At 46.7% G+C, this 16,406-nt stretch overlaps 1 protein-coding gene across 3 annotated transcripts in view; it reads right to left on the bottom strand.

Annotated features, from left to right (window-relative positions):
- LOC110495706 (fibronectin type III domain-containing protein 3B) overlaps nucleotides 1–16,406 on the bottom strand; it is a 122,536-nt gene that overhangs the window by 89,795 nt on the left and 16,335 nt on the right. For 2 of the 3 annotated variants that reach the window (XM_036952127.1, XM_036952129.1), the window contains exons 2-3: nucleotides 4,888–5,030; nucleotides 3,197–3,272 (exon numbers count right to left, since the gene is read on the bottom strand). In XM_036952127.1, coding sequence (XP_036808022.1) covers nucleotides 3,197–3,272; nucleotides 4,888–5,001 — 190 coding nt within the window. In that variant the 5' untranslated portion in view covers nucleotides 5,002–5,030. The remainder of the gene's footprint in view (nucleotides 1–3,196; nucleotides 3,273–4,887; nucleotides 5,031–16,406) is intronic. The other variant, XM_036952128.1, reaches the window with a different exon arrangement.

Here is a 16,406-nt window from a genome sequence, read left to right as displayed (position 1 = left end):
CACACACACACACTGCTCTGAGGTCTCAGTAATCACACTCTATAAAGAACAGCTCAAACGGTCTTCAAACACACTGCTTCACCCCAACTCTCAATAAACCCAGTGACCTGAGCGTGTGTGTGTGTGTGTGTGTGTGTGTGTGGTCGTAGTGGGGGGTCTGTTCCAAGGACCTCTCCTGTCTGCTTCCTCAACCTGAGTGTGCAGAGTAACACCCCCTATACACACAGACACACTGTCTAACCCTAAAGCCTGTCGCATGCTATCTAGTCCAAACACCTCCTGCATACATTATGAGGAGATTTAGAGAAGTTGTTATTCCTTCTTGTGTTCGGCAGTAGTTTGTTTCCCCCCGCTGTTCTTTTTCTCTCGGGGCAAGTCGAAGTTCAGTAGCTGAAGTCTACACCCCTTCGTCTGTGATAGGTCGACGGTAGAGATGGGAACTATGTATGGATTTTTCTATGAAGTGTTTGTTGTCATTCAACGTGAGACGAATAGTTTTCATGCACATTTTGATCACTTGAATTGCACCAAATGTCTTAGGTGTAAAATTGCATGACTGGGGCCTTCCGAGTGGTGCAGTGGTCTAAGGTACTGCATCGCAGTGCTAGCTGTGCCACTAGAAATTCTGGGTTTGAGTCCAGGCTCTGTCGCAGCTGGCCACGACCAGGAGACCCATGGGGAGGCGCACAATTGGCCCAGCGTCGTCCGGATTAGGGGAGGGTTTGGCAGGCAGGGATGTCCTTGTCTCATCGCGGGCCGGGCGCAGTGCACACTGACACAGTCGCCAGTTGTACGGTGTTTCCTCCGACACATTGGTGCTGCTGGTTTCTGGGTTAAGTGGGCATTGTCTCAAGAAGCAGTGCGGCTTGGTTGGGTTGTGTTTCGGAGTTCACACGGCTCTCGACCTTCGCCTCTCCTGAGTCCGTACGGGAGTTGCAGCGATGAGACAAGACTAACTACCAATGGGTATTCTAAAATATTTGTATAATAATTGCACGACTGAGACCTCTGTAAAAACACAAAAATGTATTGCATATTTCTTGATTTATCTTAAGATTAATTCTGACTATTTTGAGGAAGTGTTACTGGCTACGTTGTTGCAACAGTGTCTCGAGAGGGACAAACAACAGCATTGACAAATTTTTTCAAGTTTTTCAAGCAAATGTATTTTATGACCAAATCACCACCTAGTGGCCTCATGGGTGGAATGTTATTCATATTTTTCATCATTTCACAATTAATCAAAATTATATTTTTTAAAATATATATAAATATGTGTCGCTATGTCAAATGGTTTTGTTATACACTATACTGTATATACAAAAGTATGTGGACAACCCTTCAAATGAGTGGATTTGGCTGTTTCAGCCACACCCGTTGCTGACAGGTGTATAAAATTGAGCACACAGCCATGCAATCGCCATAGACAAACATTAGCAGTAGAATGGTCTTACTGAAGAGCTCAGTGACTTTCAACGTGGCACCGTCATAGGATGCCACCTTTCCAACAAGTCAGTTCGTCAAATTTCTACCCTGCTAGACCTGCCCCGGTCAACTCTGAAGTGCTGTTATTGTAAATTGGAAACGTCTAGGAGCAACAGCGGTAGGCCACACAAGCTCACAGAACGGGACCGCCGAGTGCTGAAGTGCGTAGTGTGTAAAAATCATCTGTCCTTGGTTGCTCGGCTGGAGTGGTGTAAAGCTCGCCGCCATTGGACTCTAGAGCAGTGGAAACGCGTTCTCTGAAGCGATGAATCACGCTTCACCACCTGGCAGTCCAACGGACAAATCTGGGTTTGGCAGATGCCAGCAGAATGCTAACTGCCCAAAGTAATGTCAACAACATACAATGACATTCTAGACTATTCTGTGCTTCCAACTTTGTGGCAACAGTTTGGGGAAGGCCTTTTCCTGTTTCAGCATGACAATGTCCCTGTGCACAAAGTGAGGTCCATACAGAAATGGTTTGTTGAGATCGGTAGTTGTGGAAGAACTTGACAGGCGTACACAGAGCCCTGACCTCACCTTAGGGATGAACTGGAATGCCGACTGCAAGCCAGGCCTAATCGCCCAACATCGGTACCCGATACCACTAATGCTCTTGTGGCTGAATGGAAGCAAGTCCCCGCAGCAATGTTCCAACATCTAGTGGAAAGTCTTCCCAGATGAATGGAGGCTGTTATAGCAGCAAAGGGGGGGGCCAACTCCATATTAACGCCCATGATTTTGGAATGAGATGTTTGACCAGCAGGTGTCCACATACTTTTGGTCATGTAGTATATTTCCGTCTTCTGTCATGTATATAAAGGATACAATTGGGATGCAAACTCAAAATGTAATACATTTCAACTCTATATCTGACATGGTGCAGGTGTCTCCTTTTTAAGCCCACAACCATGTGTGTGAAGGTGTATACTCTTGTTTCAAAGTAGATTTGTTTAAGACTAACAAGAAACACTCTGTGTGACCCTGATTCAGCCCACTGCAGTATAAGGTTATTAATGGAGTATGCGACCACAGACGTTGGCTTTCGCCTCGCCAAGTTCTGCTAGGAGCAAACAGAACCTGGTCTGCAGGTGCCTTAACCCATATGCTGTCTGGCCCAACCTGTACCTGACACTGGGCTGGAAACCTATCCTACCCACTCAGAGACTGGCAGTACAAACACATCTTCTCCCTGCCTGCCTGTCTGTCTGGGTGTCTGTCTGTCTCTTTGGCATCTGACAAAAGCTCTGAGACCTAATTGAATTACACACTGGGTGGAGGATGAGGATTGGGGTAATTAGCTAGAATAACATAGAGGGGGTAGGGGAGCGGGGCTGTCTGAGCCAAGACTGTACTGTCTGAAAGAGACCCTTCATCAGAGAGAGAGAGAGGTGGGGAGTGGGGGAAAGAAGAGAAAGAGAGAGAAAGACAAAGGCCCTATTCAGGGAGGGGGGTTTACATCTCACTCTGTTGTGATGTCATCAGAGTGAGACACACCCTTGGAGTTACAGGAATCCCCCTGGTCTATGATAGCTTGTTATATTCCAGTATGTTTAAAGTACAACACAAGCCATCGAATATCACACACACACACACACACATCTAGCTAAGCACAGTGTTGTGATGTCAACAGAGAACAGGGATGAGGTCATCAAAACGAGACAGGTGTAACTGGGGCTTAGGGTTGTGATGTCATAAGCGTGCGACCTACCCTGGATGCATTGCAGCGAGCCGTCCTCCGCTCTGATGGTGAAGGTCTCCCCTGGATTCACCTGTACCAGGATCACCTGCCGAGACCAGAGAGACAGATCAGACAAAACACAACGATAACAGACCGGTTCAGACACAGCACAATGATAACAGACCGGTTCAGACAAAACACAACGATAACAGACCGGTTCAGACACAGCACAATGATAACAGACCGGTTCAGACAAAACACAACGATAACAGACCGGTTCAGACACAGCACAATGATAACAGACCGGTTCAGACAAAACACAACGATAACAGACCGGTTCAGACACAGCACAATGATAACAGACCGGTTCAGACAAAACACAACGATAACAGACCGGTTCAGACACAGCACAATGATAACAGACCGGTTCAGACACAGCACAATGATAACAGACCGGTTCAGACAAAACACAACGATAACAGACCGGTTCAGACACAGCACAATGATAACAGACCGGTTCAGACAAAACACAACGATAACAGACCGGTTCAGACAAAACACAACGATAACAGACCGGTTCAGACACAGCACAATGATAACAGACCGGTTCAGACACAGCACAATGATAACAGACCGGTTCAGACAAAACACAACGATAACAGACCGGTTCAGACAAAACACAACGATAACAGACCGGTTCAGACAAAACACAAAGATGACAGACCGGTTCAGACAAAACACAATGATAACAGACCGGTTCAGACAAAACACAACGATAACAGACCGGTTCAGACACAGCACAACGATAACAAACCGGTTCAGACAAAACACAACGATAACAGACCGGTTTCAGACACAGCATATCGATCACAGACATACATGAGAAGGAAACAAAGACGTTACTCACACTCAGTCAGGACACACACACACACACACTCTGACAGCCCCCAGGCCTCAAACACTGAAGACCACTGCATATTTTGGGGGCTGTTTGAGTGTGAAGCATCTTACCGTCATGGTGTCCATGTGGAGGTTGCTGAGACTGTGGCTGTAGACATGGAACACATGTCCTGCCATTGCACATTCATACACACCACACACACAAACCCACCACACAGACACACAAACCACGCAAACACACACTACACGTGCTACAGGTGTGTCTTCTTCCCAGCCCGTTCATATCCCCTCCTGTTCAATCCGCGTCTTCCCATAGTGACGTTAAGCTGCTCTCTCCCTTTCCCCTCACACGCAAACGGACACACACACACTTCCTGCATTGTCTGCTGCTGCTGTTGCTATGGGAACCATGGCGCGTACTAGCGGGCGGCCCAGGTTTACAGAGGAGAGCCTCATCACATAGAGACACGATGTAGTGATACAGCACTCCATCCACGAACAAACAGTATGTTCACGTGTTATGTCTTCAATTGTTATCTCAGGGCTTTTTCCTCTACAGGTAGACAACACACACACACACACACACACACACACACACACACAGCCCGTCTCTGTGTCTGGGTCTTCTGCAGATAGTCATCTGACCAGCCTGTCTGACAGTCATCTATGAACTCTAGTAGGAACCTTCTTTATTGGGTGTTACAATGAAAACGCTCCTTAAGGATTTCCCTCAGGGAAGGGCTTGAGGGGAACACCTCCTTCACACTAGCCGAACTGCGTTTGGCATTTGTACAATGTGCGTGTGTGTTTGTGTTACCAACCTGTTGCGCTGCGTCTCCATTAACCATGTGTTGCATCAGCGGCAGCTCCCCGTTCAGCCGCGGAGGCGGAGCTAAGTCCATAAGCTGGTCGGTCATCATCATAGTGACGTACATTCATGGATACACACACTGGCCTGGCCTACCTTTAGAGAGAGTGAGAGAGAGAGACCAAGCAAGAGAGAGCGAGAGATTGAAGGGAGGAAAGAGAGAGAGAGAGAGAGGAGAGAGAGAGAGAGTTCAATTCTACATTACTACATAAATGACAGAGTAGACATACAGGCTGGTCTGGCCTACAGAGAGAGAGAGAGAGAGAGAGTTAAATTCTACATTACTACATAAATGACAGAGTAGACATACAGGCTGGTCTGGCCTACAGAGAGAGAGAGTTAAATTCTACATTACTACATAAATGACAGAGTAGACATACAGGCTGGTCTGGCCTACAGAGAGAGAGAGTTAAATTCTACATTACTACATAAATGACAGAGTAGACATACAGGCTGGTCTGGCCTACAGAGAGAGAGAGTTAAATTCTACATTACTACATAAATGACAGAGTAGACATACAGGCTGGTCTGGCCTACAGAGAGAGAGAGTTAAATTCTACATTACTACATAAATGACAGAGTAGACATACAGACTGGTCTGGCCTACAGAGAGAGAGATCAAAGGCCTATGGCCTCAATGTTCATTGAAACAAACTGTACATCACAAACTGTTCCATGAGATCACACACACACAGAACCACTTCAGCACTACACTACAGCCCGCCCCCCCACCCTACACACACACCACTCTCTGGAGGCAGGTGAGGTAGGTGTTGTAACTGGGGGCTGCTGAGTGATATCACTACTAAAGAGCTGTTGACTAATGACTATAGGAGCAATGCTGCTGTTGACACAGACACACACAAACACAAAGACAGACACCCTAGGGCTGGCCTAAAAATCCTATCGCAATGTTTTCACATTTATGGGCAAATCACGATTTACATATCTATTTTTTTTAAATGTTTTCTCTAAATAAGCTTTGCTGTACAATTAATGGTGAAATACACTGCATTTAAACAGTCAGCAATAATCCAATTAATTCAGTGCTTGTGTTTTGTAGTTTCGGTTTTTGTGCTATGTGTATTGTTATTACGGGTCTCGTCCAGTGTATTGTTATTACGGGTCTCGTCCCGTGTATTGTTATTACGGGTCTCGTCCAGTGTATTGTTATTACGGGTCTCGTCCCGTGTATTGTTATTACGGGTCTCGTCCAGTGTATTGTTATTACGGGTCTCGTCCCGTGTATTGTTATTACGGGTCTCGTCCAGTGTATTGTTATTACGGGTCTCGTCCAGTGTATTGTTATTACGGGTCTCGTCCAGTGTATTGTTATTACGGGTCTCGTCCAGTGTATTGTTATTACGGGTCTCGTCCAGTGTATTGTTATTACGGGTCTCGTCCAGTGTATTGTTATTACGGGTCTCGTCCAGTGTATTGTTATTACGGGTCTCGTCCAGTGTATTGTTATTACGGGTCTCGTCCAGTGTATTGTTATTACGGGTCTCGTCCAGTGTATTGTTATTACGGGTCTCGTCCAGTGTATTGTTATTACGGGTCTCGTCCAGTGTATTGTTATTACGGGTCTCGTCCAGTGTATTGTTATTACGGGTCTCGTCCAGTGTATTGTTATTACGGGTCTCGTCCCGTGTATTGTTATTACGGGTCGCGTCCCGTGTATTGTTATTACGGGTCTCGTCCCGTGTATTGTTATTACGGGTCTCGTCCAGTGTATTGTTATTACGGGTCTCGTCCAGTGTATTGTTATTACGGGTCTCGTCCCGTGTATTGTTATTACGGGTCTCGTCCAGTGTATTGTTATTACGGGTCTCGTCCAGTGTATTGTTATTACGGGTCTCGTCCAGTGTATTGTTATTACGGGTCTCGTCCAGTGTATTGTTATTACGGGTCTCGTCCAGTGTATTGTTATTACGGGTCTCGTCCAGTGTATTGTTATTACGGGTCTCGTCCAGTGTATTGTTATTACGGGTCTCGTCCAGTGTATTGTTATTACGGGTCTCGTCCAGTGTATTGTTATTACGGGTCTCGTCCAGTGTATTGTTATTACGGGTCTCGTCCAGTGTATTGTTATTACGGGTCTCGTCCAGTGTATTGTTATTATGGGTCTCGTCCCGTGTATTGTTATTATGGGTCTCGTAATCTTTAGAGGTTTATCCTCACTCTTTTGTTTGGGTTACATCCCTGTGTTTTTGTATATGTTTGTTTTGGGCTTCGTCCCCGTGCCTTTTCATGGCATGTTGTATTTTGGGTGGAGTAATAAAACCCCTATTACATATTCCTGCACCTGTCTCCGATCCTTATACAACGTGACAGAATAACCGACCCTAAATGGAGGCAGCAGGAATGGCCTGTCTAACGCTGTTGCAACGTCCCTGTGGTCGTCCCCGAGGCCGGTGTCGTTCTGATGCACCACGTCCCTGTGGTCGTCCCCGAGGCCGGTGCCGTTCTGATGCACCACGTCCCTGTGGTCGTCCCCGAGGCCAGTGTCGTTTTGATGCACCACGTCCCTGTGGTTGTCCCCGAGCCCGGTGTCGTTCTGATGCACCACGTCCCTGTGGTCGTCCCCGAGGCCAGTGTCGTTCCGATGCACCACGTCCCTGTGGTCGTCCCTGTGGTCGTCCCTGTGGTCGTCCCTGTGGTCGTCCCTGTGGTCGTCCCCGAGGCCGGTGTCGTTACGTTGCTGGTGCAGCGCATCGGGAGCTTTCCACAACCATAAGACCCACTAATGATGTCATTACTTATTATCAAAATAGTTTAATCTGCTATTTTTGCTGCAATAATCACTGGCTTTCAAGTCTATGGAAATGCCCCCTTTTTTCACATTTTTACTAGAACCATGAATGATGCACGTTCACTAATAACGACTAACTTCTTGTAACAGGTATTATAGAAAAGGAACACAGGTCTCATCAACAATCTCTCAAGCACAAGCCCTTGTGCTAGTTAGTAGCCAGCTAATCTTTATATTTCAAGTTTAGCCAACTTGGATGTATTTTCTAGCTAACAAGGAAGAAGTAACAGTTGAATCGTTGTGAACACACCCTTCTGTCCGTCTCCAACTGTTTGACCAGCATGCTAGCCGGTCCACTTTGTTCAGATGTTGAAATCAAGTGGCCAACCTTACTTCTCAGGATAAGAACGAGTTGCCAATTCCTTATATAATTGTGTTTAATGCGTATTGCACATTTATAAAACACAGACTAGACAGCTAGTGTTTCTCTTTGGCTAAAGCGCTGCTAGCGGAACCTGGTACTGCAATGCCGCGCGCGACAAACTGTGCGTACATTTTCCAGAATCAGTGTTCATTGATACTCTCGTTTAGTAGCGTCTGCCCTTCACCCTGTATGAGGAGTTGAGATATGACAAGGGTATCGGTAGAAAGTTAACTTCTCCTCTAGCACAGTAAAATAACTTTCCTGTGCGTTTCCGTGTCCATATGAGCGAGTTGAAACCACTTGTCAGAGAGGAAAAAGTCATCTCTCTCATCATCTTTGTTGTTGTGAGTGGCAGGGGGGGGGAGGGGCTTGGTGTGTGTAAACAAAGAGCAAGAGGCGAAGCGAGACGTTTCACTTTCGCCAAACTCTGTCCAAAATAAGCCCAATTCGTGTCTTATGGGCATATTTTGGACCTAAGCTTATCACCTGCCTTCACGACTTTGGAACAACGACTCCCATTGTCAGGGAGACATGAGCATCTGGTCATTATATACAGATCTCTGGTGTAAATGGGAAGGCAACACACAGCACAGAAGGAGCGAAGGAGACATGCGGACATAAAAACTATTTGGAATATACGCAAAAACATACATTCAAATTAATTGGATATACGGCCCTGCCCTAACACACACACACTCACACACACTCACACACTCACTCACACTCACTCACTCACACTCACTCACACTCACTCACACTCACTCACACTCACTCACACACATGCCACAGGAGAGAAAGAGGAACAGAGAGAAACAAAGGGAGTGAGAGGAGGCGAGATGTAAGGAGAGATGGTGCACTGTCTGCAAAAGTAATGTGGCTGAATTAGACAGAACTGATGACCCTATTCTGATGCAGCGTTTCACACACACACACATACGGAAACACTCACACACATGGAAACACACACACACACGGAAACCCACACACACGGAAACACACACACACACATACGGAAACACACACACACGGCAACACACACACACGGCAACACACACACACACACACACACACGGACGGAAACTCACACACACACGGAAACACACACACACACGGAAATCCACACACACACGGAAATCCACACACACACATAATTCCTTTCCTAGTGTACTGTATAAGGGCCGATATTGATTTCCAGAGAGGATAAAAAGTCTGATTGAAAAATTCCACAGGAACACAATCATCCACTTGTCTGGAGTGTGTGTGTGTGTATGTGTGTGTCTGCTGTTAGACAGAGAGTCCTGTGTAAGAGCGCCTCTCTAATACAACATTAAACATGAGACACCAAGGTGTCATACATCCACACACTTCCCCACAGATAAAGAGAACATAGTCATTCAGAACCTGACCTCAGCATACCACAGTCATCACACACACACACACACACACGTCAGCTTGTCACTCCTGACCCGAGGCTTCTAATCCACCTAACAGACTGTCTGACCCACATCAAGTCTCCCCCACATGACAGAGGGGGAGAGAGAGAGAACTTTTGTGAGTGTCATGTTTACCGTTTAATCTGTATTGTTTCATTCACTTTTGTTTATTATCTATTTCACTTGTTTCCTATGCCATATGTTTCCCCTTGAATTGAATTGAGAGAGAGAGAGAAAGAGAAGGGGAAAGGAACAACTGCAGTGCTACTCGAAGTGAAAGAAGGAATGAAGGATTGAAAAAAGGGAGACATGAGCTCTACATGTAGGTATGCATACTGCTAGCTGTTTCCTCCGGCGCGTGCGTGTGTGTGTTTACAGTAGAGCAAGGAGCCAAATGCTAGCAGACGGGGTGAGATGACATCACTAGGGCCTGGAGTTTTTCCTAGACCATAACACTAGCAACTGAAACGTTCCTCTCATCCCTCACACCATATGACCTGCCCAGGGAAAACTCCAGGCTCCAGACATTATCAATGACAACAACACTTCAGCCAACCACAGATCAATAGCTAGAGAAACGCACAATCAATCAATCAAATGTATTTATGAAGCCCTTCTTACATCAGCCGATGTCACAGCGTGCTGTACAGAAACCCAGCCTGAAACCCCAAACAGCAAGCAATGCAGGTGTAGAAGCACGGTGGCTAGGAAATCATCACTTAAACACAAAGGGTGACGCCTTGCAGCCTTTCCTCCTCTAGAGGATAACTATCATGCAGGTTTTAGGGAAACAGCTTGAAAGAGGGTATTGTGCCGTGTACTGGTTACTACTACTCTACACATGGTGGGAAACTGTCCCATTCAACTGTTCTGGCCCTAAAATAAGGTATTCAGACCAGGAGAACACACACATAGGAGTACCTTTGTGAGAGAGTGGGTACAGGAGATATGAGGAGGGGGAGGGGAGAGAGAACGGGGTAAGAATGTTAACTTTGGGGAGAACACACACTCAGAGACAGAGAGGCTCTTTATAGGCGACAGGACTCTGCCACATGTGCAGTGTGTGTGTGTGTGTGTGTGTGTGTGTGTGTACATACTCGCTCAAAACAGAGTGCTGTCTCTATACCTACAAGAAAGAGGGAAAGGCTGTGTGTGTGTGTGTGTGTGTGTGTGTGTGTGTGTGGGTATGTGCGTGCGTGTTCGTAGTTGTAGTTATTCTGCCCTGTAATTGCAGTAATGATATGTCATCCACCGAGAGGAACTCAGCACGGGTGGGGTGGAATGCCTCCACGCACACGTTTAAACAGGTCCCTATGTACACTGTGAGAGCTGAGGCCTTGGGGGTAGGCTTTCTGAGAGAGCCTTGATTTAACACCTGAGGAAGGAAATAGGAGGATGCGCGCAGGCACGCACACACACACATTACAACTGTAGGAAGTTGTATAAACAGACAGTACTACATATCATAATATCTTTCTAATTGTTTACGGTATGGTGGTATTTGGCAGTATTGTTCTTGAATAGTAAGCAGTGAGTGACGTTAGGGTGGCAACACACACATTCTAAGTGATTTCCATGGCTCTTTCTCCCTTCAGATTGCTTAATCAAACTTCAACCCAAAACAATTTTCAGCATTTTCAGCCATTTCTGATTTCCAGCACTCATTTGAGGTCATTTCCACACTGCCATGTAGGGCTGCATGATACAGGCCAGAAATTAGGAGGCAAAGTGGAAAGCAGCATTGTTGTCATCAACATCTTGTTGCTACATTGATCATGCAGACTGAAGAGCGAACGGCAAGTGGTCTCGCGGTCACAGTGTTGCCATCTATTTCTCAGTGAGAATCGCTATTGGCTCCTTGTTTTGTCGCTAGATGACGTTTTTGCCGTTGGCGTGACGACGTCACAGCACCAATTTGCCTTGCTGTGGCACAGCTGGGGTTCCCGACATAGCGTTTTCACCCCCTCCCCGTGTGCTTCTCTGCCTTGCTGTGACTTCTGTTACTCGGACAGCTTTTCCCACCCTAGTGTGCGACAGAACCTAGTGGGCGAAGTCGCTAAATGTAATCAAAAGCATAGAAACTATCCGTGGCAAAGCTCCCAAAGGCAGCCTGAAAAGTAGCTGTCTCTTTTACCAATACAAATCACTGGAGAGGTCTGAAAACTCGCTAAATATAGCGACAAAGTCACTAAACTGGCAACACTGCGTGGTCGAGCAACAACAACTGCGCTCCTTGAGTGACAGGGGATGCGGCTTGATGACAGGGGATGCGGCTTGATGCGGCTTGAGATAGGCTTGGGAGGTATCCAGATTGTCATACCGGGATATTCAGTAATACCGTCACTGAACACAAGGGGAGATATTTTCAAACCTCATTGAGCCTTTGTAATCAATGCTAACAAGCACTGCGAACATTGTGCACAGTCTCTGACCTAAACTATTTTCAGTACCGACATCCAAGCTCAAAGTTTTTCTAGTCATTAAAACATTTGCTGTACCCAGAAAACAACTATTAGACAGCAAGTCTTCATCCAGCAGGGGATTCTCTGCTGTTACCAAACAACGCTTGATTTTAGCAGAAGCTAACCACTTAGCTAGCTACTAAATTAGCAAACCAAACACACAGCTGCAGAGCATTTGGCACATTTTAGACAGTTAACTTAACAGTTAGAAGATGTCTACATTTAGTTGTGAATTCCATACAGTCACTAGATCACCTGGCGCACCCTGTACAACAGTGAGTGACTCTGGTCTCTGGTGGTTGTGTGCTTGTAAACAAACTCCACGTGACTGGGGACGACCGGTAAGATTCATAATGAAACATGATGTGACAGGTGAAATGAACAACTCCATGTTCTTTGTCTCCTAACGTATTGTACAAGTTGACTGCAGGTATTTACTTAAAAACTAGCTACAAATATTCAAAAATGTATAAAAAAAATGTAAAAAGTCAAAACGTTCAACAGTATTGAAAAACCATCCCGTGGCTATTTCCAAATACCCCGGTATACATTATACTGTATATACGGTATACCGCCCATGCCTAGGGAGATAAACGACTCAAGTAGCAGAGTAAACTATAAAAACAGACATGACACACGGCTCAGTGGTGTATCACATGTAACAAACCAAACATTGAAATAACGTTGCAGAGGGTAAAGTAAAAACCCAAACCGGTCTGGACATCAATACCAGTATACAGTAAAATACGGTATTCCACCCAGCCCAGACAGACTGTTACACGTTTCTAGGTTGACGGAATCCAGGTAAATCTCCATAGAAGGCAGGAACCTAGGAAGAAACCTCTCTTTCTCCCTCTCCCATCTTTCTCCTACTCCCTGTGAATACCAGTCATTCTGTACATGATTCAGTAGACGGGGTGTGTGTGTGGTTCAGAGGGCGCTGACTTCAGACGTGTCAGTACCTGGCCAAGGAAACGACAGGATCAGCACTTCTCTCTCTCCTTTTCTTTCTATCATCTCTCCTATTTCCTTCACTCCTCTTTCCATCTCTCCTATTTCCTTCACTCCTCTTTCCATCTCTCCTATTTCCTTCACTCCTCTTTCCATCTCACCTATTTCCTTCACTCCTCTTTCCATCTCTCCTATTTCCTTCACTCCTCTTTCCATCTCTCCTATTTCCTTCACTCCTCTTTCCATCTCTCCTATTTCCTTCACTCCTCTTTCCATCTCTCCTATTTCCTTCTCTTCCATTATCTATTATTTCTTTCTCTCCTCTCACAGTCTCTCTCTCTATCTCCACTCCTCTCTCCACTTTGACTCCTCCTCTGAAACAAACACAGAACAGAGACAACTCTGACACTAGGCGTTTGATTGGCTGAAATAGGCCTCTGCTCTCTGATAGGCTGTGACAGAGTTAGAACGAGGAGGAAGAGAAGTGAAACAGCAGTGTATTCCCATGGCCAGACTGAGTTATATAACACACACACACACCGCCTGGTCTAAGATAACACTCACACCGCCAGACAAGGACAACTCCCTCACACACACACGGGAGAGACGAGGAGAAGGGAGGAGAGTGACCTACTGGGTTTGGAACCCTGTGTGCCACAAGACTGTATTAGCCTAAGTCTAACCATTTTCATTACACACACACTAGCATAATCAAGTAGCAGTGTTAGCATTATATTATTAGTCCATAGGCTGAGCAGATGTGTGTCTTCCAGTGAGCACTCCCTCCCACCTCCTTTTGCAGCTGGCTGGGGGTGTGTGTGTGTGTGTGTGTGTGTGTGTGTGTGTGTGTGTGTGTGTGTGTGTGTGTGTGTGTGTGTGTGTGTGGCTGGGCCGTCAGGACCTCTGCTGTGGGTTTACTGCCTCCTGGCCCCCTGCCCAGCCACACACAGCTACTGCCACGTAGCTGCTAACGCTAAGGCCAGCCCAGGGAGAGAGAGAGAGAGACAATTTACAGCTACAGCGCCACTCCGTTCCTGCATCAAAACATTGCAGGAGACTACAGCATGCAAACACACAACATACATAAAAAAAAACACAAACTACTATAACATTGTCGTATCAACAAACTAGGTATGACCAGGCCCCCAGTGTCCGGTCTGGAGCAGGAAGTCACGAGCTCTTCTGGTCGGCTACCGCGTAGCAACCTAGCAGCCCTAGAAAGACTATGTAAATTATGTTCGCCTGGACGGTCAAACTATTTTTTCTCCCCGACGCCTGCTTTGGCCTCTAAAATGTGTTTATTATGACCAAGTTCAATCCCCACTGTGAATTATTTTAAAGTTCACTACCAATGGAGATATTTCATTAAGTAGTGATCCATGCTGACTGCTACATCTGTCCTCACACAGGCCCACGTGCTGACACCGACCAATCACGGCTCGCGCCCTCATGCACGCTCTTTGCACGTGCACCCAGCAGCACTGGGATGACTCTCTCAGGTAGGATGAAAACGACTACATCGACCATGATCCTTTGCTAGCTACAACCACTTTCACCATGATCCTTAGAGATTTTTTGGTGCCATTCAGCCCCATTCATCAATAATGACACACTTCAAATTCAAATAGTTCCGGCTTCATGGCCAGGAGTTTTCCACAGGAATACATGGATGACAGCAGAGCTATAACTATCTACTGGTTTGACCAATCAGATCTCTCCTTCCCGAAATGCCTTGTGTTGATTTTTTGCAGCCACACACCCATGCCTTTTCCTTTTCATCCCCTTCCTCATCTTATTTTCCTCCTCCTCTAGCTTTTCATTCCTCTTCCAATCCCACAGCTCCAGAGCCAGAGGCTCAGCCAGAGCCATATGTAGCCCAAATTGAGGCACTGATCCTGGGGAGAGCTCTATGTGAGCCCCCTATACACCCTGGATCTCAGGAGCTCAGACAGACCTACCCTTACTGAGACCAGGGGTGAATATAAAACACACACAGGCCACAGGCTCATGTACACTCCATCATATGGAAATGCACTTAGTCCAAGTGCACATACACAACACAGCACCACACCACAACACAGCACCACCCCACAGCACCACACCACAACACAGCACCACACCACAACACAGCACCACACCACAACACAGCACCACAACACAGCACCACACCACAACACAGCACCACAACACAGCACCACAACACAGCACAACACCACCACACCACAACACAGCACCACACCACAACACAGCACCACACCACAACACAGCACCACACCACAACACCACAACACAGCACCACACCACAACACAGCACCACAACACAGCACCACAACACCACAACACACCACAACACACCACAACACACCACAACACAGCACCACACCACAACACAGCACCACACCGCAACACAGCACCACACCACAACACAGCACCACAACACAGCACCACAACACAGCACCACAACACAGCACCACACCACAACACCACAGCACCACACCACAACACAGCACAACAACACAGCACCACAACACAGCACCACACCACAGCACCACAACACAACACAGCACCACAGCACCACACCACAACACAGCACCACACCACAACAACACACCACAACACAGCACCACACCACAACACAGCACCACAACACCACACCACAACACAGCACCACACCACAACACAGCACCACACCACAACACCACAACACCACACCACAACACAGCACCACACCACACCACACCACACCACAATACAGCACCACACCACAACACAGCAGACAGAACCTTGACATGATTTAATGACATTTATTTGAAATGATGTGGGGTCAATGATCATAAGGGGTCTGACAAACAGTTAGGGTCAGGGGCTAAGGGTTGGGGTTAGAGGTCAAGGTTAGCATGATGTCTAAGCTAGCTTGCGTTGCCAAGCCCCGCCCTCTTTGATGGCAAACAGGAAACAAAAACATTGCTCTGTTCACATCTCCCACCCTCCTTCCCTCGCTCCTTCCATCCTTGCATCCCTCCCTCCCTCCTCCTTACCCTCCCTCTTCCCCACTCACCTCCAAAACATTATTCTCTCTTTTCTGTCCTCTCTTCCCCTCTCCCTTTTCCTTTCCTCCCCCCTTTCCTATCATCAGGGAGTGAAAGAGGAAGGGACAGAGAGAGAAAAGAAGAGGGAGAAAAATGGGAGAGAAGGAGAGGGAGAGAAGGAGAGAGCGGGGGTGGGGGGGTTGGGGTGGAGTTGTTCCCGCTAAATCATCCCACATGGTTGAGCGTGCTTTGTTTAAGCAAACACTGCTACTTCCTCCTCGTCAGAAGCAAAACACACACACAGACATGCAGACACAGACATACAGACATGCAGACACAGACAGGCAGACACAGACAGGCAGACACAGACATAGACACCTTGACCTATGCAATGGCAGCTCACGCCCTCAAATACAGACAA

This window comes from Oncorhynchus mykiss, chromosome 18 (genome assembly GCF_013265735.2).
Source record: "Oncorhynchus mykiss isolate Arlee chromosome 18, USDA_OmykA_1.1, whole genome shotgun sequence".
NCBI lineage: Eukaryota > Metazoa > Chordata > Actinopteri > Salmoniformes > Salmonidae > Oncorhynchus > Oncorhynchus mykiss.
This window is presented reverse-complemented; position numbering and strand designations above follow the sequence as displayed.